Source organism: Desmodus rotundus, chromosome 3 (assembly GCF_022682495.2).
Source record: "Desmodus rotundus isolate HL8 chromosome 3, HLdesRot8A.1, whole genome shotgun sequence".
In the NCBI taxonomy this organism is placed as follows: Eukaryota; Metazoa; Chordata; class Mammalia; order Chiroptera; family Phyllostomidae; genus Desmodus; species Desmodus rotundus.
Genome location: NC_071389.1, coordinates 93,113,113 through 93,139,778, shown reverse-complemented (window position 1 = coordinate 93,139,778; position 26,666 = coordinate 93,113,113). Strand labels below are relative to the sequence as shown.

Below are 26,666 nucleotides of genomic sequence, written 5' to 3'. Positions count from 1 at the left end.
GAGCAAAATTGCAGAACAGCAACAGCAGGGTCGATAGCAACAATAGCTGAATGAAGTTTAATAAAGGTGGAACGGAAATAAGAATATTGTAGATAAGTGAAAAGTGAATATGAGATGTCTACAGTAAAAAAAATGATTTTGAGAGGATGGGCGAAGCAAGCTACTAAGAGTAAGGAGTAAAACACAGGTTGAGAGTAGGGGAAAAAGAAAAAAAAGGGAGGAAGAAAACAACAAAATAAAATTTCTCACTCAACTCATCATGGGCAGGGCAAAGGTGAAATGGAATAAGACAGCAGGAGAATATTCTATGGGATTTAAAGTAGAAACAAGTAGTGAACAAATAGGACTACATTTGGAGAAGTAGAGCAACAACCATGATATTTCACCCAACTAGTCGCGGTTTATAAAAGGTGAAAGAGAAATAAGACTCTTATTAGAAGGGAAAAAAATATGTGATCTGACTTAAGAAAGAAGAACGCTTATGTGAGGTTAGATGGAGGAGAAAAAGTGAGAGTAATGGATAGAAATTTGGTGTAGTGTTAGAGAAAATAACATTAACCATAACAGTAAGAAAGCTCAGGAAGATGGCGAAATTGATTAAGACCAGGGAAGGGTGCTGTGTGGGATTTGGAATAACAATAGTATGACAAGAAATATAAAGTCTGAATAAAAAGAATAAAAAGTAAAAGACTAAGAGTAGTGTGTTATTTGGAATATGAGTGAAGTGAAAGAAGATAAATTAAAATGCAATATGAAATGGAGAATAAAAAACCAAATCATTCAATAAAAACAAACAAAAGAAAAAATAATAAAACAGAAAAAGCGAGATTAAAAAAACATGCAAGTTCTGAAGGACAACAAAGTGAAATTTGTCTCAGCTGTTGGTATTCACCTTCTGACTTCTTTCTGGATCTGTCTCTGTTTTTCTCACAGCTCCAGGTCTTACTGTCTTACTCTTGAAAGGGGGGAAAAAAAAGCCACCTGCTGATTTTAGGTGTTCCAGGATCCTGCAGGCAGAGGGCAGCTGGTCTCCGATTTTTTTCCTTTCCTGTGGTTCCACAAGGATGAGGCTCAGTGTGAGTTGCAATAATCACAGGTTCCCAGTTTCCAGCCCACACCCTCAGAGCTCTGTGCAGCCTGCACTGTCCACTCTGAGCATGGGTGCCTGTAATCCACCTCATTTTGCATCCCTTTGATCAGTCAGTGAGGTGCACTGAGTGGGAGCAAATTGGCCCCCTCCTCCTTCCTCTTTGTTGGCCTGGCCTCTCAGCATACTCAGCATACTCAGTGCACCTATATGCTGTTGTATGCTATACAACAGCATACTCAGTGGTATGGAAAAAAGTCTCTCTGGGTGCCGCTGATCTTTGAGCCCCTGCTGCCTGTCTTTGATCAATCTGTGAGCCACCCTAAGTGGGAACAAATTGCACCCACACTCCTCCTCCTTAGCTGGCCCGGCTGCTATGTGTGTGAGGTCCCTGCACACGACTCAGTTCCTTTTTTGAGAAGAGTCCCCTCCTCAAGTTCTGATTAAAATATTCAGGGGTACACACAAGAAAAAAGACTGACCACAGCATAAAAACTTAAAGATAAATAAAGACCATACAAGAGGATAATAGTTACTATTATATACCTCTTTGGAAAGGAGTAGAAAAGAATCCATGAACTGTACATGAAATACTCCATGGTATCAAAAAGAGCCACACCAGGTAATGTAATAATGTGATTTATAGTGAGAGCTTTGGGTCACTCAGTATAAGCTCAACCTCCAGAGGGACTGGAGAGTCCATCCACTGGGGCAGTTAATTATGTCTAAATAACAGAGCCCCAATAAAAACTGGACACCAAGGATTGGGTAAGATTCCTTGGTTGGCAATACTTAGAAACATTGTCTCACATCATTACCAGGAATATCAGTTCTGTCCATGACTCCATTTTGAAAACACACTGGACACCCCATGATGGAATTTTCCTGGACCAGCCTGCCCCATGATTTTTTCCCTTGGCTGATTTTAATCTGTATGTTCTTGAAGTAGTAAACCATTACTGTGAGTACAACAGGTTTCAGTGAGTTTTGTGAGTCCTTCTAGAAAATTATCAAACCTGCTAGTGGTCTTAAGAACTGGCTCTAATTTTGCAGTTATTATTACATTATAATATTAGTGTCAAGATATCCAATCAACTGAAGTTACAGAGTGAGCATGTTTTTTTCATACAAAGAAAAACTGACAAAATCGAAGAGAGAGATCTGACAGGTTTATTATAAATAACCTTGATTTAAATCATGTAATTAATCAGGTATTAATAATATATCAGTGTGTCCTGAAGAGAATATGCCCCACGTCCCCATTTTTATCTTCAGCACTGTAACATAACAGAAAATTGGCATATATTAAGAAACACTTCATAATATTGTAAGACTAAAACTAACTTTGAAAAAACAGAAGTCTACGACAAACTACTAGATCAAAAAGAAAAATTAAAATTTTAAATTCTGAAAACACAAAAATGGAATTACAATGTACGCCCTGGTTGGGTAGCTTAGTTGGTTGAAGTGTCCATCCCGATACACCACGGTTGTGGGTTTGATTCCCCCCAGTCAGGGCACATACAAGAATCAACTAATGAATGCATGAGTAAGTGGAAGAGCAAACTGATATTTCTCTCTCTCCACCCCTTTCTAAAATCGATTAAAAAAAAGATTCAATGTAAATAAAAGAAGCAGAACACACAAATAAATTCAGCTGATAATGAGAAGGGCTTAAAATACATATATTTTAAATAATTTAAGAATTACAATGCAATGCTAAAAAACATGAAAATCATAATGAAAGAGAATTTCAGGGGAACCCAAATGAAAATAAAGGAAAGATAGAAAGTAGAAATTTCAAATATGTATGTATATATACATATACATGTATGTGTATATATATATGTATGTGTGTATGTGTATCTCCAACTGCCAGTGCCTACCCCACTTCAACCTACTGATCCATCATAGTGTCCCACAAGAGGAACAAGCAGACACTAATGGCCTCCTGATGTGATGAAGTAGAAAACACACACTACCACCTGTACCCAAAAATGTTGAAACTGCATCTTACTAATGTCCAATTAGGTAAATCCAAACAATAGAATGTAAGAAAAGTTAAATGACACCATGAGAAAGTAATCAGTCAAATCCAGAGTATGGGATATAGTACAGGACAAATAGCCTTGTTTCTTCAGTAAATCCTTAGCATGGAAAAAAAAAAAAAAAAAAAGGACAGATAACAAAGGTGAGGGAATTATTTTAGTGTAAAAGAGACTTAAGAAACTTAAAAAAAAAAAAACATGAAATATCTGGACCTTATTTTGATCTTGACTTTGCCAAATCAACTATTAAAAAAAAAAATTAGTTGGAAGGTAATTGGGGAAATCTGAATATAAACTGGGAATTCAAGATATTAAAGAATTATTGAAACTTTTGTTAGCTGTGATAATGGCATTGTGGTTATTTAAGTAAATGTTCTTATTGGGGCTGGGAGAGGCTCATACTAAAGTACACAGGAAAGAAATACCATGCTGCTTGAGATTTGTTGCTTGACATCATAAAAACACAAACCAACCTACCTCAAAAAACACTGATGAAGCAAGTATGGAAAAATATTAAAACTACTAAGTCTAGATGACAGGTATATGGGGATGCCTGTACTATCAACTTTTAGCATGTTTGAAATTTATTATAATAAAAAGTAAAATAAATTAACCTGAGCAATTTATTAGCTCTTTCACATTTCCAACATATACTTCCTAATCTACATAACCCGTTTCAAAATACATACATATATACATAGAAATTCATATGATTCTGTATAATTACAGAACCTGACCAAAATGTGACCAATAATTAGCATTTTTGTTTTTTAAAATTTTGTTTATTTATTTCTAGACAGAGAGGAAGGGAAGGAGACAAAGAGAGTGAGAAACATTGTTGTATAAGAGAGAAATAGTTGTCTCTCACACTCCCCCAACAGGGGACCTGGCCCGCACCCAAGCGTGTGCCTTGAATGGGAATCAAACCAGCCACCTTTCGTTTCCCAGGCCAACACTAAATCCAGTGAGCCCCACTAGCCAGGGCATTATAATTAGCATTTTTAAAAATTATAGGTCAATTGCACTTAAGACTATAGTCAAAAAAATTTCTAAAGAGCTCCTAATAAATCAAATGCTACAATAAATTAAAATAAATATCCAGAAGAGCAATCTAAAGAATAAAGGTTTCTAAAATACACAACTATATATATATTTTTTTCTAATTTTGTAGTAAGTATACATATAAGGAAAAAAAAGAAATACATCAAAATATTAATGTGAATATCTCTGTAACAGAATTATAGTATTTCGTGCTATTCATCTGTTTAATATTTTTATAATATGCATTTCATTTACATCAAAAAATAGAAAAGCTAGATGTATGTGTCTAAAGTTTTTAAATTTGCTATCAATAAATCATTTTCTAGATGGGATAGTCAGTTGCTTATCAGTAGTTGGTCACCATTATCTTTGTTAAACTTTTAAGTTACTCATATACTTCCAGGGCAAATGTCTAATAAATAAGACTATATAAATTTTTTTTCAATTCTCACCCAAAGATATGTTTATTGATTTTAAAGAGAGAAGAATGTAGAGAGAGAAACATTGACGTGACAGAAACTAATTGCTCTAATATGTGCCCCAACAAGGAATCACATATGGAACCTAGGTATGTGTCCTGACAGGGGATCAGACCCACAACCTTTGGTTGTATGGGATGACACTCCATTCGACTGCGCCACCCAGCCAAATCAAAACTACATAAATTTAATGCACAAAATAAAAGTTCTTAAAATCTGCCAAGAGTGAAGCCCCTTACAGAAGTAAAACTATAAACAAACAAATACAAGTATATATGTACACACAAACATGTATATTAAAGAAAGGGTAAAGAGAAAAGTCAAACATTTTTCTAAATGAAATAGTTTTAATTAAACCTATCTATGAGAACAGCTAATCACATATGGCAAATTATTATTTGTATAGCTACTAAAGATATTAATAACTTGATAACACTAAACTGTTCATATATGCTCAGGGTTCTATTGTTGACATAATAACATTGACAACTTAGAATATCAATAAGCACAAAGAAAGAAAGGCACTTGATCAAAAAATATGGGACACAGAGTATTATCAGAGATTACCTAATTTCTCTGTTCCATCCTAAACATTCACATTTAACTCCAATCAAAACCTAACTTCTACCTGGAGGGAAAGAGCTGTATCAAATGAACATTTAATTTGTCAGAAGTCATGTTTGACCCAGGAGGAAGAGGCTTTAAAAACAATAAAAGGATGTCTGTACTTTAAGAATACAAATTAATTTAATATTTAGTCTTTCTGAATGGAATAAGGTGTGCCTTCGGTATCTACAGGCAGTACTTAGCTATAGGTACTGGGTTATAGGTGTCTGTTTTTTAAAAGAATTGGGATTTTATTAATATATGTTACTTTTTACTAGAAAAACAATAATTTGATTTCTATTAAAGATAGTTTCACAGGGGGAAAACCTATGTAACATCTTTTCCTGAAATGTCTAAAGCCACAGTATTTCTATTTAAGACAATTTCCCTTGCATATACAGATGATGACTTGCATGGTGGACAGTTATATGTTTTATATAGGACTGGTGAGGTGAGTGCTAAAAATAATTATTTATTTTTATTATCAGTTCTTTCCAAACCAAACACACAGTGGGTCACAATTTATAGAATTAGTCACATGTGTAAGATATTGATGTCTGTAAAAGGATTTTTTAAATTCTAGAATTTTACCCATTGGGATTTAATTTCTCACTAGCCCTAGAGACTGGGCATTGTGGAGAGGCAAAGCAGTCTCCTATTTCATACATGTACCATCAGTCTACAAAAGCCTCAGAGACAAATATTTAAAGTACCACGCTTCAAAGACATTCCAGCCTGGTCTGCAGCAAGTATTTATGGAACATTTTAGATATCTACTTTTATAAATACAGACCAAATGTCACAGCCTGTAAACACTCTGCAAACACTGTGTCAGGTTTCTGTTGTGGAAGCCACAGCAGATGGCTCTGAGGGTCACCTTACCTGAGAGAGCATCCTGGGCTTCAAAGAAAGTACTAAGACCCCCTTTCACACATGCCAGGCTGCCTTCACTCTTCTTGTTAGCCTGCCTCTTCAGGTTGGTGACCGCCATTTTGAGCTGTTCAAAACTGAATGAAATAAAGAAACCAAAAGTTTGACACCTCTAACATTAAAAAAGAAACAAGACAATGCATTATGTATAAAATACCGAAGCCTACATTAAGAAAGATAGACTAATATAATATATAACCAGATAAAAACAAAAGCTTTCAAATTTTACCTAGAGCTAAAACTTTTATTATTACAGCAGCTAGAAAAGAGATTAGTAGCTCTCAAATGGCCATTCCAAATATATCAGACCCTTATGAAGTAAATATACATGTAGATATTTTGTAACCAATATATACCATATATCCATATGCCAGGTAAGGAGTTCTGACTATCATTTCCCTGGTGGAAAGACCTAGATCATGTAGCTATGGATGCTGCCTAAGGCACGATCTTCTCTGTACATTCATTTCTGTATTCTGGATACAAACTGAGCATATTGTTACCCTTACCACATCAATAACCAATCCAGTCATTAGCAGTGAAATTTCAGAAAACCTGGGGAAGGTCTTTAATTCACTGTTTAACTAAAAAGACCACAATATTTTATGTCTACATCTCAAGCAGAGAAAAAAAAATAGCTCTCTGTATTTCAGAAGTTTTATTTCTGAGCTAAGAAAATCTGGCTATAAAATTCAAACATGTTGAGTCCCACGATAGCCCTGAGCAGAAAAAAGATTAATTTTGACTTACAGTAACCAAAAAAGCACATCCATAATGTAAAATTAGAATCATTTTTTATAATGAAAGATTTCAGACATCTGCTTTAAAAATTTGAGGACAAATTTATTCTATGTACATAACAAATTTCCTCATCTTTTCTACTAATGATTTGACTCCTAATAGTTGAAAAATTTCTCCTAAGCTACATTTTAACAAATTGACTTTTCAAGAATACAGATTTTAAGCAATAAAACATTCAAACATTTTTACTAAATATAATTGTTTTAAAACAGTCTTCCAAAAAAAGTTAAAAATCCAATCTTGTAGAGACAGTGGGTAAAATGTAATTAGACAACAACAAGCACTTTATTTTGGATATATGACCCTGTGTATTTTTTTGCCTAGTTTTAAATCAAGTGTTTTCAAAATGATAAACCAAGTCATCTTCCTTTGCTCTATGATCTGGGAAGGATGTGTTTGCCCCACTTTATACCAGGACTTGAAAGTTTTGTTCCTTGAGTAGGGAAAGGTCACATTCAGGCACATCAGTTTAAGTAGCCAGCTGAGACTCCATAAAGTTTCAATAGGTTGTACAAATAATGAAACTTACAGAAACAACATGATAACAGGAAATAAGGGCCCTCTAGTTAATAATCCCTTTTTATAAATAAGGATATAGATAACCTATGATGTTCACAAGCTCACCCAAAGTCAAAGGTCTCCAAAGTGGCAGAGCTAGGCCTAAAACCCACATTACTATATAATCATATCAGCTGCATCCAAGTGAAACAATTCACAATCCACAGTCCCACATCACTAACCTGGTGGTTGAGTGGTTCTCTATAAGATACCAGGCAGCTGAAAAATTCTCACTTGTGAAATCAGCACTCATTCCAGGGAAGAGCATTTCCAAGTCCTTCTGGGGAAATTTACTTCTGAGGGAGAAAAAAAGTTTAAAATATACTTCAAGTCCTATTATTTACAAAGATGTAACAGATGTCCACGGGTACCTAGTATAATAAACATGAATATAAACTGTTATAATTATCCATCTACATTATGAAGCCTATGTTTGTGTGTGTATACAAAATATATTTCCTACATCTCTGCTAATTTCTTATATATCAACTTTGATTATATATGATAGGAAATTAATTAAAACATTAAAATTACATCAATACTAGAATATAACATTTAAAGAAACTTAGTTGATGTTTTCTAAAATCTATCTACATATGAAATCAGTCCCTAATCAACGGGTAAAAATAAAAATCTAGACAAGTTGCAGGTTTGATTCTGGTCAGGGCACATGCCTGGGATGTAGGTTGGTCCCAGGTGGGGCACGTGCAAGAGGCAACCAATGGATGTTTCTCTCTCTCTCTTTCTCCCTCCCTTCTCTTCTCTCAAAAAATAAATAAATATGGAATTTGTCCCTCACCGCCTGGCTTATTTCACTTAGCATAATGCTCTCCAGTTCCATATGATCTCACCTTTAACTGGAACATAATCAACAAAAGAAAAAAGCCAACAAAATATAACCAGAGACATTGAAATTAAGAACATTGTAACAATAGCCAGAGGGAAGTGGGGAGGGGATAGTGGGGAGAGGGGTCTATAGGAGCTACTATAAAGGACACAAGGACAAAATCAAGGGGGAGGGTGGAGGTGGGAGAAGGAGGTGAGACTGGCTGGGGTGGGGTGGAGGGATGGGGAGAAAATGCAGACAATTGTAACTGGACAAAATAAATTAAATAAATAAATAAAATCTTTTTTAAAAATCTTACAAATATTCCCCTTCTCTACTGGTTCTTCTACTTTATCCCTTCATACGCCCCCAAAGTGCAAGGGATGCAGGCATCAAAACTGGTTCTCCATGATTTCCTTTGTAAATCCTGTACTTTAATCTAGAATTCAACATTTATTGTTAGTACCTCAGTCAAGAGCGAAAAAGGTCCACAAACTCTGAGTTTTCTTTTTTAATTGGAGGTGAGGGGGAAGGCCTGCTTAACTCTGTAGTAACAGACAATAAAATAAAACAAGACTTTAAGGCAATCATGGACATTAAGCTGGCCTTCACCTCAATTTCAGTAACTCAGAGACTAAGCCAACCTTACATCTTTCCTCACTGGCTTAAAAAATTTAAAAGACTACAGTGTAAATCTCCTTAGGGTGTATGTGTGTGTGTGTGTGTGTGTTGCATAGCTTGATAATTTCACTATACAGTTTCTGAAAGGGAGCTAAAGAACTCTGCATTTTTAGAAGTTTATTTTGGTTTGGATTCTTCACATTGGTTTGATACTTTACTTAGTAATAAAATCCTGTCACCTTTGGAAGTTTCTCTGATTTTACTTATCTGTACATCATGCTTCCAAGTTAGAATTTTTAAGGATTGAAAGGCTGAGTTCTAGCTAAATAACTAAAAACCCTCCCTTCTGACATGCATTGGCTATGTTCCACAGACCTACTTTAACTAGTCAGCAGTGTCTGTCTACAGCGCTGTTTCAAAAATCATGGAAAGAATGGTCTGACGAATGAGTGTGTCTATGGGGAACCGTTCCAAGCGTGGGAAATGTGGCTCAGCCTCCACTCGGAAAAGCCAGTGGGGAGCGAGGTTGGCAGGCAGGACCCATGTCCATGGATAGGTTCTCCTGTGGGAAATCAGGCCTGCATTGTACCTAGACTGCTATGAGACTTGCTCTTGCTAAAACTCCCTCACCCTGAATTGAGGCAGCAAATGTTTATTAAGTATCTTCATCTTCCTAAAATCTGTACTAAACAACCCAAGTATGGAGGAGTGTGAGCAGTTTCCCCCTCGAGCTGTAACATCCTTCTCTTTGAAGAAATTAGCAGTGTTCTGTCCTTTGTCGTCCTTAGAAGGTAATCACCTGTGGTGAACCTGTGCATGGTAAATGAGGATCGCCCTCGATGTAATGTGCCCAGAAAAACAATAAAAGCCTGTCCAGGTGGGGGTCAGGGGCCCTCTCTCTAACTTGGAGAGCGGCCACGCAGCCCCTTTTTCTCCACAGGATTTCTGTAGTCCCTGTGTATTTGCTTACTGTGGCCACAACAGCAGATCTTGCGGGTCAGGATCTGTGTCATCTGGCACATCTGCATCATGTGTCTGTCATCTGTGTGAGGGAGAGGTGCATGGTGGCATGCCCATGACTTTGTCAGCCTTACTCCTGTACAATGCTTAAACTGAAGTTGTCTGTAATCCTAACAATTCAGTTGCTAAGAAAGTTAAATAACCTCAACAGAATCAAAAAGTATTACAGAATCACCTGATATCAACTCAAAGTCTTCACAAATCACTCAACTATGTGAAATCTTCTAACAGGGAATAGTTCCAACTAAAAGATTAAAGACACAGGTGACAAAGAAGCAGTTAAAAAATCTGTGAGAAGGCAATCTGAGTTTCTTTATCCTTCACTCAAGACCTGTAGGTTTTATCTTGGTTGGTGGGTTCCCTACCCATATTGAAGCAGTATTGTGAAAAGGGGTCACTAGAGTTAAGAATGACAATATAAAAAATAAATATCTATGATATGATGATAGCAGGTAAAGCAAAAATATATAACACGAAAACACAAAACTCAAAAATACAACACTTGCATGCCATGGTGAAATGGCTAACACTACACCAGAGGTCTGAGAGTTATGTCATGCTTAACACAGTTAAAAACAATAAAAACTGCATTTGTCTTACTCTGTCTAGCAAAATGAGATGAAGGTCCACCCATGTTGTTCAAATGACAGGATTTCCTTCTTTCTCACAGCTCAATAACATTCCATGTGTGTGTACACAACATGTGCTTTATCCCCTTATCAATCTATGGACACTTGTTTCCACATTATGGACATGAGAAGCATATATACCTTTTTGAGTTAGTGTTTTCATTTTCTTCAGATAAATACTAAGAAGAAAAAATGCTGAGTCATAGGGCAGCTCTATTGTTATTTTTTGAGGAAGTTCCATACTGTTTTCCATAGTGGCTATACCAATTCACATTTCCACCAGCAGTGAACAAGGGTACCCTTTTCTCCATATCCTCACCAATACTTGTTCTGTCTTAAGTTTTGGGCAATAAGCATTTGAACAGATGTGGCTGACTTCCATTTCCTTAGTGATTAGTTATTTTAAGCATCTCTTCATGTACCTGTTGGCCTTTTCTATGTTTTCTTTGCAAAAATGTCTCTTGAGCACCTCTGCCCATTTTTCAAATGAAATATTTTTGCTTGGGGTGGGATTTGCTCTTGAGTTTTATGTTTTCATTACAACTGTTGGTTATTAACCCTTTATCAGATTTGCAAATATATCTGGACTATTTAAAAAAAAGTTAAACTCATAAAACCAGAGTAGAAAAGTGTTTACCAGGGTCTAGAGCAAGGAAATAAGGAGAAACTGGTAAAAGGGTATAAACTTTCAGCTCTAAGATGAACAAGGTCTTCAAGAATATAATGTACACCATGATGACTACAGTTGACAACACTGTAATATATAATTAATATTTGCTGAGGGAGCTTAAAAAACTTATTTGAGGTAACAAATGTGTTAAAATTGATAGTTGGAATCCTTTCAAAATGTATATACACATATCAAATCACCAGGATGTCCACTTTACATACGATTCAAATTTGTCAACTATGCCTCAATAAAGCTCAAAAATGTTTTTAAAAAAACTGGAACTTCAGGTCAAGATGGAGGCATAGGTGGACATGCTCCGCCTCCTCACACAATGATAAAAAGAATTACATGACTTCCACAGCCAAGATGGAGATGTAAGTAAACACACTGTGCCTCCTCACACAACCAAAAGAGAGACAACAACACATTGAAAAATAAAAAATAAGCTGAACTGACAGAAAATCAAACTGTATGGAAGACCCACAACCAAGGAGATAAAGAAGAAAGATTCATTCAGACCGGTAGGAGGGACAGAGAAGGGCAGCAGGGGCATAGAGGACTCATAGCAAGGTGCCAGCTGGAGGACCTGGGTGGGCGAGGCGGCAGCTGGCAGACTGGCTGGGCCCACATTTGCATTTGGATAAACCAGGAGGAGCAACTGGGGATCTAGACAGACCACACAACCCAGGGTCCCAGACTGGGTAAATAAAGCCTCAAAACCTCTGATTGAAAAAACCTGTGGGGGCTGTGGAGGAGGGAGAAACTCCCAGCCTCACAGGAGAGTTCAGTTGGAGAGACCCACAGGGTCCTAGAATGTACACAAACCCACCCACCTGGGAATCAGCACTAGAAGGGCCCAATTTGCTTGTGGGTAGCAGAGGAAGTGACTGAAAGCCAGCCGAGAGCCAAGCAGGCAGCACTGTTCCCTTTTGGACCCTTCCCCCACATGCAGCACCACAGTGCATCCACGTGGGTTGCCCTGCCCTGGCAAATACCAAGGCTCCACCCCTTACTACTGAAAAGGTGCACTGAGACAAAAAAAAAAAAAAAAGAATGGCCCAATGAAAGAACAGATCAAAGCTCCAGAAAAAATACAACTAAGCAGTGAAGAGATAGCCAGCCTATCAGATGCACAGTTCAGAACACTGGTAATCAGGATGCTCACAGAAATGGTTGACTGTGGTCGCAAAATAGAGGAAAGAGTGAAGGCTGTGAAAAGTGAAATAAAGGAAAATATACAGGGAATCAACAGTGAAGGGAAGGAAACTGGGACTCAAATCAATGGTTTGGACCAGAAGGAAGAAATAAACATTCAATCAGAACAGAATGAAGCAACAAGAATTCAAAAAAATGAGGAACGGCTTGGGAACCTCTGGGACAAGTTTAAGTGTTCCAACATCCAACTCATGGGGTGCCAGAAAGAGAAGAGGAAGAGCAAGAAACTGAAAACGTATTTGAAAAATAATAAAGGAGAACTTCCCCAATCTGCTGAAGGAAATAGACTTCCAAGAAGTCCAGGAAGCTCAGAGAGTCCCAAAGAAGTTGGGCCCAAGGAAGCACACACCAAGGCACATCATAATTCCATTACCCAAGATTGAAGATAAGGAGAGAATCTTAAAAGCAGCAAGAGAAAAGGAGAGAGTTACCTACAAAGGAGTTCCCATAAGACTATCAGCTGATTTCTCAAAAGAAACCTGGCAGGCAAGAAGGGGCTGAAAAGAAGTATTCCAAGTCATGAAAGGCGAGGACTTACATCCAAGATTACTCTATCCAGCAAAGCTATCATTTAGAATGGAAGGGCAGATAAAGTGCTTCCCAGATAAGGTCAAGTTGAAGGAGTTCATCATCACCAAGCCCTTATTATAAGAAACACTAAAAGGACTGATCTAAGAAAAAGAAGATCAAAAATAGGAATTTGGACAGATGTGGCTGACGGTGTGTCAGTAAAATGACAACACACTCAGAACTATCAACAACCAAACCTAAAAAAACAAACTAAGCAAACAACTAGAACAGGAACAGAATCATAGAAATGGAGATCACATTGAGGGTTATCAGTGGGGGAGAGGGCTGGGGAGAGAGGGGGAGGAGGTACAGGGAATAAGAAGCCTAAATAGTAGGTACAAAGTAGACGGGGGGAGGTTAAGAATAGCATAGGAAATGGTAAGACAAAGAACTTACACAGATGACCCATGGACATGAACTATGGAGCTGGGAATGCTTGAGGGAAGGGCGGTACCGAGCAGATTGGGGCATGGGGGAAAAACTGGGACAACTGTAATAATAACATGATCAATAAAATGTACTGAAAAAAAACCGGATATACATGGCACTTATAAAAAGGTTACATTCTAAACAGTTAAAATGCTTAAACTGGTTATAGTGAAAGATGAAAACCTGCAGCTATCTAGAACTTCACATATTTAAAATTCATGTCATTCTTAAACTTTATTAACATCTAATTTATAATGTAAACTGTTGTGTTTACAAATATAAATAGTTCTGTTTTATCACAACATAAAGGCCTTTTTTCTATTAAGGGTTCTAAGAAAAGTGCTGTTAAGAAACTCTCCTATGGCAGGAGTCCCTGATGACTTTCTCCTCCTCAAGAGGGAGCAAATGTGTGCCTGTCCATATTTCAGAATGTGGTTGAGGCCCCACTTACTAGCAGTGGAGTCTTCTGGTAATAAAGAGAACACATGGGGCATGGCCAAGCCTCCACAGGCTCTTCATCATGGATGCATCATGCCACTAGCAGGGCAAAAGTTGGAGGGTGAAGTGGGTGAAAGATCCCCCATTAGTCTGAGGTGTGAGGAAGTACCTTAGACATTTGGCATAGGCCATGTGCTTCCACAAGACAGCTCTACACTAAGATTTGAAACATTAATCCACCTACTAATATCGTATTTCCAATGTACTATTAGTTCTCATACATATGAGTATAGCTCCTTCAGGCACCTAAATGGGTCAAGCAGAGTTTGAAAAGTATTAGATCTTTTGGGCAAAATACTATCTCCTAGTTCCCAAACCCTAGTTCCCAAATTAGTCCTCATAATCATCCCTAAGACTGAGATTTTTTTATGATTTCTTACTGAAGACATTAGACTGTTTTTCAGTATGCTATGTATATTTAAATTGGGAGAATATTGGGACTTACACAAGAAATCAGACTTACAAAGCAGAAATTATATTAAAAATGACAAAATTCTAACAGAGATGTCAGATAATTTGCCCCAAATCATACAATTAAATCCACTGTTGACTAGTGAACCAAAATTCATTCTCTGCCCTCTCAGACAAAACAGTCCCACAATAGCCTGTCACTAGTACCTTCCCTGAATAAATGCCAATTATCCTAAGACATGCTTATCACATTCCTCTTGTTATTTACTGAGTGATCTTGTTTCGACCAATGATGCCTGAAGAAAGATCTACTGGAGCATTTCTGGGAAGTCTCCATACTTTTAAGGAAAACCAAAATGAGAAAGCATCTTCCTTACCTTCAGACATTACTGTGTTTCATTATGTATTGGATATTATTGTTTCAATATTGTATCTTTACCATATCATTATTTATTGTGTATTATTGTTTCAACACTAGAAATTACTAAAGCCACTTTGCTTTAGTAATTTTTATGTTTAAGCTAAATTTTCACTTTGTTACTTACAGCTGAAGGCATCCTGAGTCATTATTCTATCTCAATATATATGCCTAAATATATTGATCTTTTACACAAACACATCAAAATAAATGTGAAACAGAAGATCCAAAAAGAAAAAAAAAAAGAAAACAGACAATAAATGACAATGCCAAGAGCAATGAAGCTCTTCATGGAACTTATCTGCAAAAGCAGAGGCAACTCATGACAGTATTATAGTGTGTGGAAAAGTAATTAAGTAGTGGTTTGGGGGCACAGGCATTGGGTTCAATCCTGAAGTTTGCCAGCTGTGTCTGTATTACCTTTGGGAAGTTTTGTAACTTCTTTATGGTTCCATTTACCATGAAGCTAATATGATTGTATCATCTTCCTCTTAGGACTATTTAAGGATGACGGGAGCTAATGCATGTGGAAGGCTTAGCAGATTCTGACATGTAAGAAATGATTTTGCTATTATTTGTATTCTTTATAGTTAGTTTATATTTATATACTATTTTCAGAAGTATCATTGTATTTTATTCTCATAACAGCACACTGAGTTATATATTCCTATATTACAGTGAGGAAATAGTCTCAGAGAGGTTGCATGTAAATAGTAGAGATTTGAACTGGTACTTCTACTGTCAAATAGAGAACCAGAAAATCTTAGCTATGAAATAAAACCACAACTACAAATCCAGCAAATCAGAAATGTAGAAGGAGAGCTGATTTAGAATGCAGAAAATAGGGTTAATAATAGTCTTAATAATAGTGTTACATAAGAAAGAAGCACTATGTTAATAGACAGTTAAAAAGAACTCAAAACGTTGCTCACAATAATGGGATTTTAGGCTCTAACCCACCAAGTGAAGTGATGGCTTAACAACTCAATAAGGTATATTCTGAGTAATTCAAATTCAATCTACACTTTAAATCTAATAACATGGACCTTGGAGAGTGAAAGCAACACATACTGTAGTGGGTAAACTCATGAAATCGTTTTAAAAGAACCATTAAAGTTTCAGTAACTGACAAATCTTGCCACCCTTAAAATACATGCTTTCTATTAGATGGCAATGTAAGCACAGATTTACATCTAAACCTGTAATGGCTTAACACCATGTCATGGAAAGATCCAGGTATAGTGAGCGGTCAGATAAAACTAACAGGAATGTTCTTAACATACCTGCTTCATTTTCAAGTATGAGAATAATCTACAGGAATGACTCATGACCAAGCAAAATAAGAATAATTTTGAGAGAAATTCTAACTACCTCAGATGGAGTGAGGCCTAACTGCAGTTGTGTTACTCTGTGCTTGCCTGAAAAGATGGTATTTTCTTCATTTGGAAGATGGGAAGATGAAAAGTGGAAGAGGCTAACCCTGTAAAAGAGAGTTTAGATTGTTCTTTTGAAATATGTATACTATACTCAATTCTTTTTTTTAATATATTTTGCTGATTATGCTATTACAGTTGTCCCATTTTCCCCTCCGCCCTGCATCCCTCCTCCCACCTGCATCCCCCCACAATTCATGCCCATGGGTTGTACATTTTAAGTTCCTGCTTCTACATTTCCTATGCTATTCTTAACCTCCCCCCGTCTACTTTGTACCTACTATTTAGGCTTCTTATTCCCTGTACCTCCTCCCCCTCTCTCCCCAGCCCTCTCCCCCACTGATAACCCTCAATGTGATCTCCATTTCTATGATTCTGTTCCTGTTCTAGTTGTTTGCTTAGTTTGTTTTTTTAGGTTTGGTTGTTGATAGTTCTGAGTGTGTTGTCATTTTACTGACACACCGTCAGCCACATCTGTCCAAATTCCTATTTTTGATCTTCTTTTTCTTAGATCAGTCCTTTTAGTGTTTCTTATAATAAGGGCTTGGTGATGATGAACTCCTTCAACTTGACCTTATCTGGGAAGCACTTTATCTGCCCTTCCATTCTAAATGATAGCTTTGCTGGATAGAGTAATCTTGGATGTAAGTCCTCGCCTTTCATGACTTGGAATACTTCTTTTCAGCCCCTTCTTGCCTGCCAGGTTTCTTTTGAGAAATCAGCTGATAGTCTTATGGGAACTCCTTTGTAGGTAACTCTCTCCTTTTCTCTTGCTGCTTTTAAGATTCTCTCCTTATCTTCAATCTTGGGTAATGGAATTATGATGTGCCTTGGTGTGTGCTTCCTTGGGCCCAACTTCTTTGGGACTCTCTGAGCTTCCTGGACTTCTTGGAAGTCTATTTCCTTCAGCAGATTGGGGAAGTTCTCCTTTATTATTTTTCAAATACGTTTTCAGTTTCTTGCTCTTCCTCTTCTCTTTCTGGCACCCCATGAGTTGGATGTTGGAACACTTAAACTTGTCCCAGAGGTTCCCAAGCCGTTCCTCATTTTTTTGAATTCTTGTTGCTTCATTCTGTTCTGATTGAATGTTTATTTCTTCCTTCTGGTCCAAACCATTGATTTGAGTCCCAGTTTCCTTCCCTTCACTGTTGATTCCCTGTATATTTTCCATTATTTCACTTTTCACAGCCTTCACTCTTTCCTCTATTTTGCGACCACAGTCAACCATTTCTGTGAGCATCCTGATTACCAGTGTTCTGAACTGTGCATCTGATAGGCTGGCTATCTCTTCACTGCTTAGTTGTATTTTTTCTGGAGCTTTGATCTGTTCTTTCATTGGGCCATTCTTTTTTTTTTTTTTTTTGTCTCAGTGCACCTTTTCAGTAGTAAGGGGTGGAGCCTTGGTATTTGCCAGGGCAGGGCAACCCACGTGGATGCACTGTGGTGCTGCATGTGGGGGAAGGGTCCAAAAGGGAACAGTGCTGCCTGCTTGGCTCTCGGCTGGCTTTCAGTCACTTCCTCTGCTACCCACAAGCAAATTGGGCCCTTCTAGTGCTGATTCCCAGGTGGGTGGGTTTGTGTACATTCTAGGACCCTGTGGGTCTCTCCAACTGAACTCTCCTGTGAGGCTGGGAGTTTCTCCCTCCTCCACAGCCCCCACAGGTTTTTTCAATCAGAGGTTTTGAGGCTTTATTTACCCAGTCTGGGACCCTGGGTTGTGTGGTCTGTCTAGATCCCCAGTTGCTCCTCCTGGTTTATCCAAATGCAAATGTGGGCCCAGCCAGTCTGCCAGCTGCCGCCTCGCCCACCCAGGTCCTCCAGCTGGCACCTTGCTATGAGTCCTCTATGCCCCTGCTGCCCTTCTCTGTCCCTCCTACCGGTCTGAATGAATCTTTCTTCTTTATCTCCTTGGTTGTGGGTCTTCCATACAGTTTGATTTTCTGTCAGTTCAGCTTATTTTTTATTTTTCAATATGTTGTTGTCTCTCTTTTGGTTGTGTGAGGAGGCACAGTGTGTCTACCTACATCTCCTTCTTGGCTCTGGAAGTCATGTAATTCTTTTAGCTCTAAATATTTAGCATCATTGTTTTCAGTGTGTTATATTAAATATTGTGAACTTACTTTTGTTTGTTTTTTTTTTTCTTTTTTTTCCTGTCTCACACAGTTTCTGGACTGAGGCTCTATATTGCATTCCACAAATTTGTTTTTATGAAATTTCTAAAAGGTAAATTTATCATGGTTCTTATCTTCTATAGTCATACTAAGAATTATTTGGCCACATTTCTTTGTTTTCTAAATTGTGCAAATAAAGTGGTCACCTTTTCTTTTTATTGGAAAGTCAAAATGATGAGAAGAAAAATCAGATTTCTATTGCCCATAAAGCCCCTGTGGAAATAAAACAGTTATTGGTGGTATATCAATGAACTGCTCTAGATAGCCTTTCCCACGTAAAGTTCCACAAAAAGAGTTGTAGATCACACAAAAACAGAGGCAAAGCTCAGTTTTTATGTCCTCATTCCCATATAAGAATTTCTTCCAAAAACATAACTTATAAATAATCTCATGTTAGTGAAATATTATTTTTAAGAAATGAAACCTAGTAAAGGCTTTACTTAACATGAACCTGTTTTTACCTTCTTTTTCAGTTTAAATAGTTTGTCTCCAGTACACTTTAAGCTGTGCAAAGAACACATGCATTCGTGACAACTGGTATCATAAATAAAAAATACAGGGTGTTTACAAGTAAATCCTAGTCTCAGTTCAAAATGAAGTTATTTCTTTCTGAGCGATTAGTAACATTTTTATAAGTATTAAGGTACCATGTGTGCAAACCATCAATTAAAAATTTAGGAATATGAACAACTTTAGCAGTAGAAGGAGGCCAATAAATACCAGCTGTTAAACTTGGCAGCAAGAGGAAAGTGTGCATGCTAAGTATACCAATAAAATATTTATTAAACTTTGGCTCACACTGAAAAGTAATAGAATATCTATATTCTGTTATTCTCACTTGCTTTTTCATATTCAGAAACTGGCCATAACCGTATGGGATGGCTCACTGTTTCACACTGTAAATTTGACTGTCGGCTGAAGAGAAGTTCCATAAACATTCATAATGCAATTCCCAGGAGCTGATCCATCTTCCAAAGGCAGCTTCACCATGTTAAGCTGATAATTCATCAGGCCCACAGTAGACTATCCCACAACAGTCATAATTCTTCAAATCTTCTCAATTAACATATTTCAACAAGCAAGTAATATTAAAACCCTGTCATTCTTCCTCCAATAACATTTATAAAATATTAAAAATAGGTCCTCTTCAGTGTTTGAATTATAAAAGAAACCCCCAAATGACATTAATAAACAGATATAAAGGACAGGCAGTAAGAAAATTTTCTTAGGAATTCTAATCTAAATGTAATACCATTCTCTACGAAGACCAAAGCATTTATCTAAAATATGACGACTCAGGCAAATGAAACACACACCACCAGTATTTTAACATCTGTTTTCCCTTTCCTGTTCTCTTCTTTTTCTAAAATAAGACCTCTTTTTTTTGAGTTTGAAGCTCAAAAAAATAAACACATTCTTCCTGATAGTATTAAAAAAAAAAATTGAAAGAGCATTTTTCTGACCAAAATCATTCTCTTCTCTTGGTTCATTTTCACCTTTTACTTCCTTGCTTCTTCGTATGTCTATACTCTCATTCTTTCAACTGAAAAAATTTTAAAGACTTTAAACAGACAAAAAAGATGACTGGATATACAACCCTGTCCTAAGGGCCTTCCCAGCATTTTCTGATTCTACAGGGATCTGTGCCTTTCTTTGTCTCTATTTTGCAATTCTGTTATAGAAACAAATGTTAACTTGGTAATGGCTAATGGTGAGCAGGAATCCCTGGCCAACAAAGTACCTTGTCAGGTGTAGATGCAATTAATTACCATACAGTAAAAGTAGTCAGTTTTGCATCTTTTTAGCATTTTTCATTGCCTATTCATGTCAGTTCTCTGGAATTCCCTTTGAACTGGTTTTAATATTTTACTGGTTTTCCAATTAACTAATTAATTAAATAAAAGTTCTGACATGTTTATTTTATGTACTATAAGAATCATGACTTTACCTTTTCCAAAACTACACTTTAATGATCCCATGGCTCAGCAAATATTACTCACGATTAAGTAACAACTCAAAAGAAATATTATTGCTAATTCTATCACCACTTACTCTCTCCTTGAATTACTACTATACATAATCCTCATGGAAGATTTTATTACAATTTATTATCCTAAAATCTTAATACTCATTGAAAAAAAGATCATTTTCCTAAGTGGCAGAGCAATGAATAGTACATATACATGAAGAACAAAAAATCACAGTAATAAGGACGAACACTAATCACTTGCTATGAGCAAGACATTATGCTAAGGCACTATTCATTCACTGAATCCTCACAACCACCCTATGACACAGGTACTCCAACTAAAGCAAAGAGGAATAACTGCGCAAAGTCATACTGCCAGTAAGTGCTACAGCTATGATTTAAACTGAGAGTGTATCTCCAGACTAAATTAGACTACCTCTCAGAAAAAAGAGGAGAAAAATTTTAAATAGCCTAACACTTTTAACACCATTATTCCTGCCTGCCGTTACCAACATTATCAAAAGAATGCACGTTATTATGCTGAAGCCCATTTTTTTTAAATGCTATTAGAGACAGTTCAACCAAACCCCTTCTTGGGTAGCACCAATAACAGGAAAAATAAAGACAAAAGGTGAAAGGACATGACAAGGTAAGGAAGTGGGTTATATACCAAAATAAAATTTAAGGAAATTCACTTTATGATGGTAAACATCCAATTTAATCCTAATTTTCTTAGTTTTGTCTAATGCTTGTACAAGATTTATATAATATACTTACTCCTATGCCCACGCACAAAATAGCTTCTTTTTTATGAAAAGAACAATCAAAGAGATCAACATTTCTTTTGTGGGAGACTTTGGAAAGAAACTAATGGGCTTTTGAGAGTATTGAAGCAGGCCATCAAAAGTTTTACAACCAACTGCAAAGCCTATTCATGCCTGAAACTGTGCTCAGGTAAATATCCAGCAGTCACCATACTTTTCTGGACTTTCTTGATCCTTAGACTCTGAATTTGTATAGCACTGAAATCCTTAAAACAGCTCCAAAATGACCCATATGGCCAAAGAACTTCAAGATATGACCTGGAAGAACCCAAGCTCACTAAAAGGTGCCAAGCCTCAGGACTTTTCCAACACATGATTACTTCCGAAGACAAACACTTTGTTGCTTCCCTCGCAGTCACTTGTAAACTCCAGCAGATGAAAAAGAAGCTTAATATTTGAATTACTAATGGTGTTCAAATGTAGGCTTGAAAGTTAAGTTTAAAGATTAGTAGGCACTTTTTTCCATTCCTAGAAAAAACTAAAATAAAGCTGTGGTTAAAATGTTAAAAAACAAATTTGTCACCTTCAGTAAGGTTTATTGAGAAACAAACTGTATATTACTTCATAAGCAGAGTCACTAAGACCAGATAATAAGACACGATTAAGATGTCAGAAAAATTGATAAAGAAAGATATAAGGGTAAAGGCATTAATTATAAAAGTTACACAAACATTATTCTAGAGATTAAGAAAATTCTAGATTTCATTACAAGGCATCTTGAAAGACATCACCTGCCACAATTCTAGTTAAGTAAATAAGTATGAATTAAGTATAAATTATAGGCAAGAGTTTTAAACAAAATAAAAGACTACATTGGGCCTAATTACTATACGATTTTTCTCAGAATACGAGGCCTATGGAAAGTCCTATTTTTATTTCAAGTGTCATTTAAACATTTAAATTTATCAACTCCAGAAAATGTGTTAGTTCTCATGTCATGAAAAGTATTAATTATTCAAATAATAAGTGCTGTGGAACTGTAAATTGATGTAGCCACTGTGAAAAACAGTACATGAACCCCTATGTTTACTACAAGTTATTTACAATACCCAAGATATAAAAGTAACCTGGGTGTCCATTGAAAAGTGACTAAATAAAGGAGATATGGTGTGTATACATAAGTACACAACGGAATTTACCTAGCCAAAAAAAAAGAATGAAACTTGCCATTTGACAACATGGATGAACCTAGAGAGTATTACACTAAGTGAAATAAGTCAGACAGACAAAGACAAATACCATATGATCTCAATCTAAAAAACAAAATAAAGAAAACAGAAATAGACACATAGAAACAGAGAACAAACTAATGGTTGCCAGAGGAGAGAAGAGTGGGGTATGGGCGGAAAATGTGAATGGATTAGAGGTATACATTTCCAGTTATAAAATAAATAAATCATAGGAATGTAATGCACCGCATAGGGAATATAAAGAGTAGCGTAACAACTGTATGGTAACAGAAGGTTACTAGACTTGTCATAGTGATCACTTAATAAGGTCACTATGTTGTACACCTGAAACTAATATAATATTTTATGTTAACTATACTTTGATTTTTTTAAATATCCCAAATAGCCTCAGCAATCTTGAGATAGAAGAACAAAGTTAGAGGGATCACAATACCTAATATCGAACAATACTACAAGGCCACTGTAATCAAAATAGCCTGGTACTGGCATAACAACAGGCATATATATCAATGGAACAGAACAGAGAGCCCAGAAATAAACCCCTACGTATATGGTCAAGAAATACTTGACAAAGGAAGCAAGAGCATATAATGGAGTAAAGACAGTCTCTTCAACAAATGGTACTGGGAAAATTGGACAGGTACATGAAAAAAAATAAAACTAGACCACCAACTTACACCATACACAAGAATAACTCAAAATGAATAAAAGACTTAAATATAAGTTGCAAAACCATAAATATCCCAGAAGAAAACATAGACAGTAAAATCTCAGGTATCACTCGTAGTAATATTTTTGCTGATATGTTTCCTAGGGCAAGAAAAGAAAAGGAAATAATAAGCAAATGGGACTATATCAAACTAAAAAGCTTTTGCACAGCAAAAGAATCTATCAACAAAATAAAATGGGAACCCACTCTATGGGAGGACATATTCACCAAGGATACATCTGATAAGGGGTTAATTTCCAAAATACACAAAGAATTTATACAACTCAACAACATGAAGACAAACTATCCAATTAAAAAATGGGCAAAGGCCCTGGCTAGTGTAGTTCAGTGGATTGAGCGCAGGCTGCAAACCAATGGGTCGCCAGTTTGATTCCCAGTCAGGGAACATGCCTGGGTTGCAGGCCAGGTCCCCAGTGCGGGCCATGCAACAGGCAACCACACACTGATGCTTCTCTCCCTTTCTTTCTCCCTCCCCCCTCTCTAAAAATAAATAAAAGAAAAGAAAAAAATATTTATTTAAAAAAAAAAATGGGCAAAGGACCTGAATAGACACTACTCCAAAGAGAACATACAGATGGCCAATAGACATATGAAAAAAATGGTCAATGTCACTTGTTATCAGAGAGATGAAAATTAAAGCCACAATGAGATATCATCTCACACCTGCCAGAAGGGCTGCCATAAATAAATCAACACACAAGGGCTGGAGAGGAGATGGAGAAAAGGAAACCTTTGTGCACGGCTGGTGGGAATGCAGACTGGTACAGCCTCTGTGGAAAACAGTATGGAATTTCCTAAAAAAATTAAAATGGATCTGCCTTTTGACCCAGCAATCTCACTTCTGGGAATATATCAAAAGACCAATTTGAAGGAATATATGCACCCCTATTTCACAGCAGCATTATTTACAATAGCCAAGATCTGAAAACAGCCCAAATGCTCATCAGTAGATGAATAGAAAAACTGTGGTACACTTAAACGATGGAGTACCACGTGGTTGTAAAAAGGAAGGAAATCGTACCCTTTGCAATAGAGAGCATGGATAGACCTAGAGTATTATGCTAAGTGAAATAAGCCAGTCCAAGAAAGACAAATACCATATGATCTCACTGATATATAGGATCTAATGAACAGAATAAACTGACGGACAAAGCAGAAACAGAGTTATAGACACCTAACAGGCTGACAGCTGTCAGAGGGGAGAGGAAAGAGAGAACTGGATGAAAAACAATGATGGGATTAGCCAAAGGACACATATGCACAGTCACAGACAACAATGTGGTGATGGCCAGAGGGAAGGGTGAGTGAGCAAAGGTGGGGAACTAGTGACATCTGTAATAGTGCCAATAATAAAAATAAAGAAAAAAAAATTTTAATTTGAAAAAACTTTCAAGATATTTTCTTTCTTAACAAAATGTAAATTCAAAAACCTGATGAGGTAAGTAGTTTTTGCCAAAAGTTTTAATAGGACCATTCATTGGCAGCAAAGCTGACCAGGCTTCAGAAATAACACTCGTCTTCCAACAATGAAGGTGTATGAAATTGTGCTTCCCCAGATATTTCCAGAGTTTGAGTGTCTAAATATATAAAATCTTTTATCAACTGAAAATAAAGAAAACTGTGGAAAGATGGTACGGTACTCACTTTTCAATCTCAATGCCAAGTGGATTAGCAGGACGTAAGGACAAGGGAGGAATTCCTTTATTCCTGTCAGTACGCATATCATAATAATTCATCTCATCAACCCACACAGCAGACTGGTCCAAAATACCTACCAAAATAAGGAGTGCATCCTTAGTAAGATATAGACAACTCCAGGTACTTTCTAAGTTTTGCAAATTGCTTTATTTTTTCAGGATATTAATGCATACTAGGGTAATTTTTAAGAGATTTGAGAACACAAAGGCTCTAATTTTTTTTTAATGTCTGGTGGTTTAATTAAAAACACTGAAAATCCATTTGAAAAAAGAAAATAACACCAACTGGCTCATGGTTTCACTGAGCATTACTCAATAGAGAAGACAAATTAAGCCTCTGATAAAAAGATCTACTAAAACAAATGTATTTTACAAAAAAAACCAAAAACAAAAACCCAGTACAATTAATTTGGTATATTCAACAAAATATCCAATAATTTCTTATATAAAGAAATCAGTCAAACAACTTCCAAGGAATGCATAGCTTATGTACTGGAACTGACTAGGATTCAGGAAAAAAATGAATAGGTAGTACCTGTGAATAAAATATGGCCTATGAAAATAGCATCATACCTTCTTTTGGGCTCTTTGTCATGCATCTTGGCACCTAACTTACCAATTTACCAACCTTCAGACCTGCGCTGCAATAGAAAATGGGCAAGTGCCAATGGGCAGAGAGGTGAGGCTGCAGGTGTGCAGGTTTCATGAAGAAAGGATATTTAATCCCAGGCAACTTCTAGTTGTATGAACCTTGCTGAACCCACTAATTTTATCAGCAACCACATTTCTGCCCATATGCAACAGGAAACTGTCAGAAGTTATGCTCAAGTCCAGATACTCCTGAGTTCAGTTAGATAAGCCTTTACTGAGCCAACACTGTGCTAGGCCCTGACATGAGGAGAGCAGGAAATTAGAATAAAATTAATATTATACTTTCAAATCAGTTTTCTTTATCTTCTGTATAAACATGATATGAAATGATGCTGGATTCTGTTAAGTACCTCCAGGAAACACAGTTCATTTAATTTCAGTTTAGTTTTTAAAAATGTTAATTAAAATTAGTAAATAAAAGCAGTGATAATGTATATATGTACAAGAGGTCTGTCCAGAAAGTATCTAGCCATATAGTATGAAAAATAGAGACAGTTACTGAATAAAATACAAGACACAAGAAACATTGTACATAGGTCAATAACGCCCAACTCCCCTTCAAAGTAAGCACCTTGGGACCTCACACAGTTCTCCCAGAGTCCCTCCACTGTTCAAAATACTCTGTAAAATCCTTTGTTGGAATCACCATCAGCTGCCCTGTTGTATTTTCCTGAATGTCATTGATGGTCTGAAATCTCTTCCCTTTCAAAGGTTATTTTAGTTTTGGAAAAAGCCAGAAGTTGCAGGGCACCAAATCTGGTTCATCAGCAGTTTGAATCAAGTCATTAGCAAGTGCAGCACTATGTTCCCTCTGCTCTGGCAGCAGTTGCCACAAAATGAATTTTGCCATGACACGTTTCATGCCAAGATCCTGTGTCAAAATCTCGGACACAGTAGTGTTTGGAATCCCCAGATCGGCTTTCAGTTCTTGCACTGTCAGTTACAGATCTTTGTTGATTGCTGCCCATATACATTCAACATTCTCAGGTGTTTTGCTTGCTGCAGGCCTTGCAAAATGTGGATCGCTATCAACAGATTCTCAACCATATTTGAAGTGTTTGTACATCACTGTTATTTGTGCTGCACTCAATGCATTGTCGCCAAGAGCCTTCTGAAGCATCTGAATAGTTTCTGTGGAGGAATG

General features: G+C 36.7%; 1 protein-coding gene across 9 annotated transcripts in view; it reads right to left on the bottom strand.

The window, feature by feature from the left end:
* Positions 1-26,666, bottom strand: part of EXOC2 (exocyst complex component 2) — a 254,795-nt gene that overhangs the window by 159,610 nt on the left and 68,519 nt on the right. For 7 of the 9 annotated variants that reach the window (XM_045189117.2, XM_045189121.2, XM_045189122.2 and 4 more), the window contains 3 exons: positions 24,819-24,945; positions 7,733-7,846; positions 6,144-6,268 (listed from right to left, as the gene is read on the bottom strand). In XM_045189117.2, coding sequence (XP_045045052.1) covers positions 6,144-6,268; positions 7,733-7,846; positions 24,819-24,945 — 366 coding nt within the window. Of the gene's footprint in view, positions 1-892; positions 996-6,143; positions 6,269-7,732; positions 7,847-24,818; positions 24,946-26,666 lie in introns of those variants that run through there. The other 2 variants (XM_045189123.2, XM_053920460.1) reach the window with 2 other exon arrangements.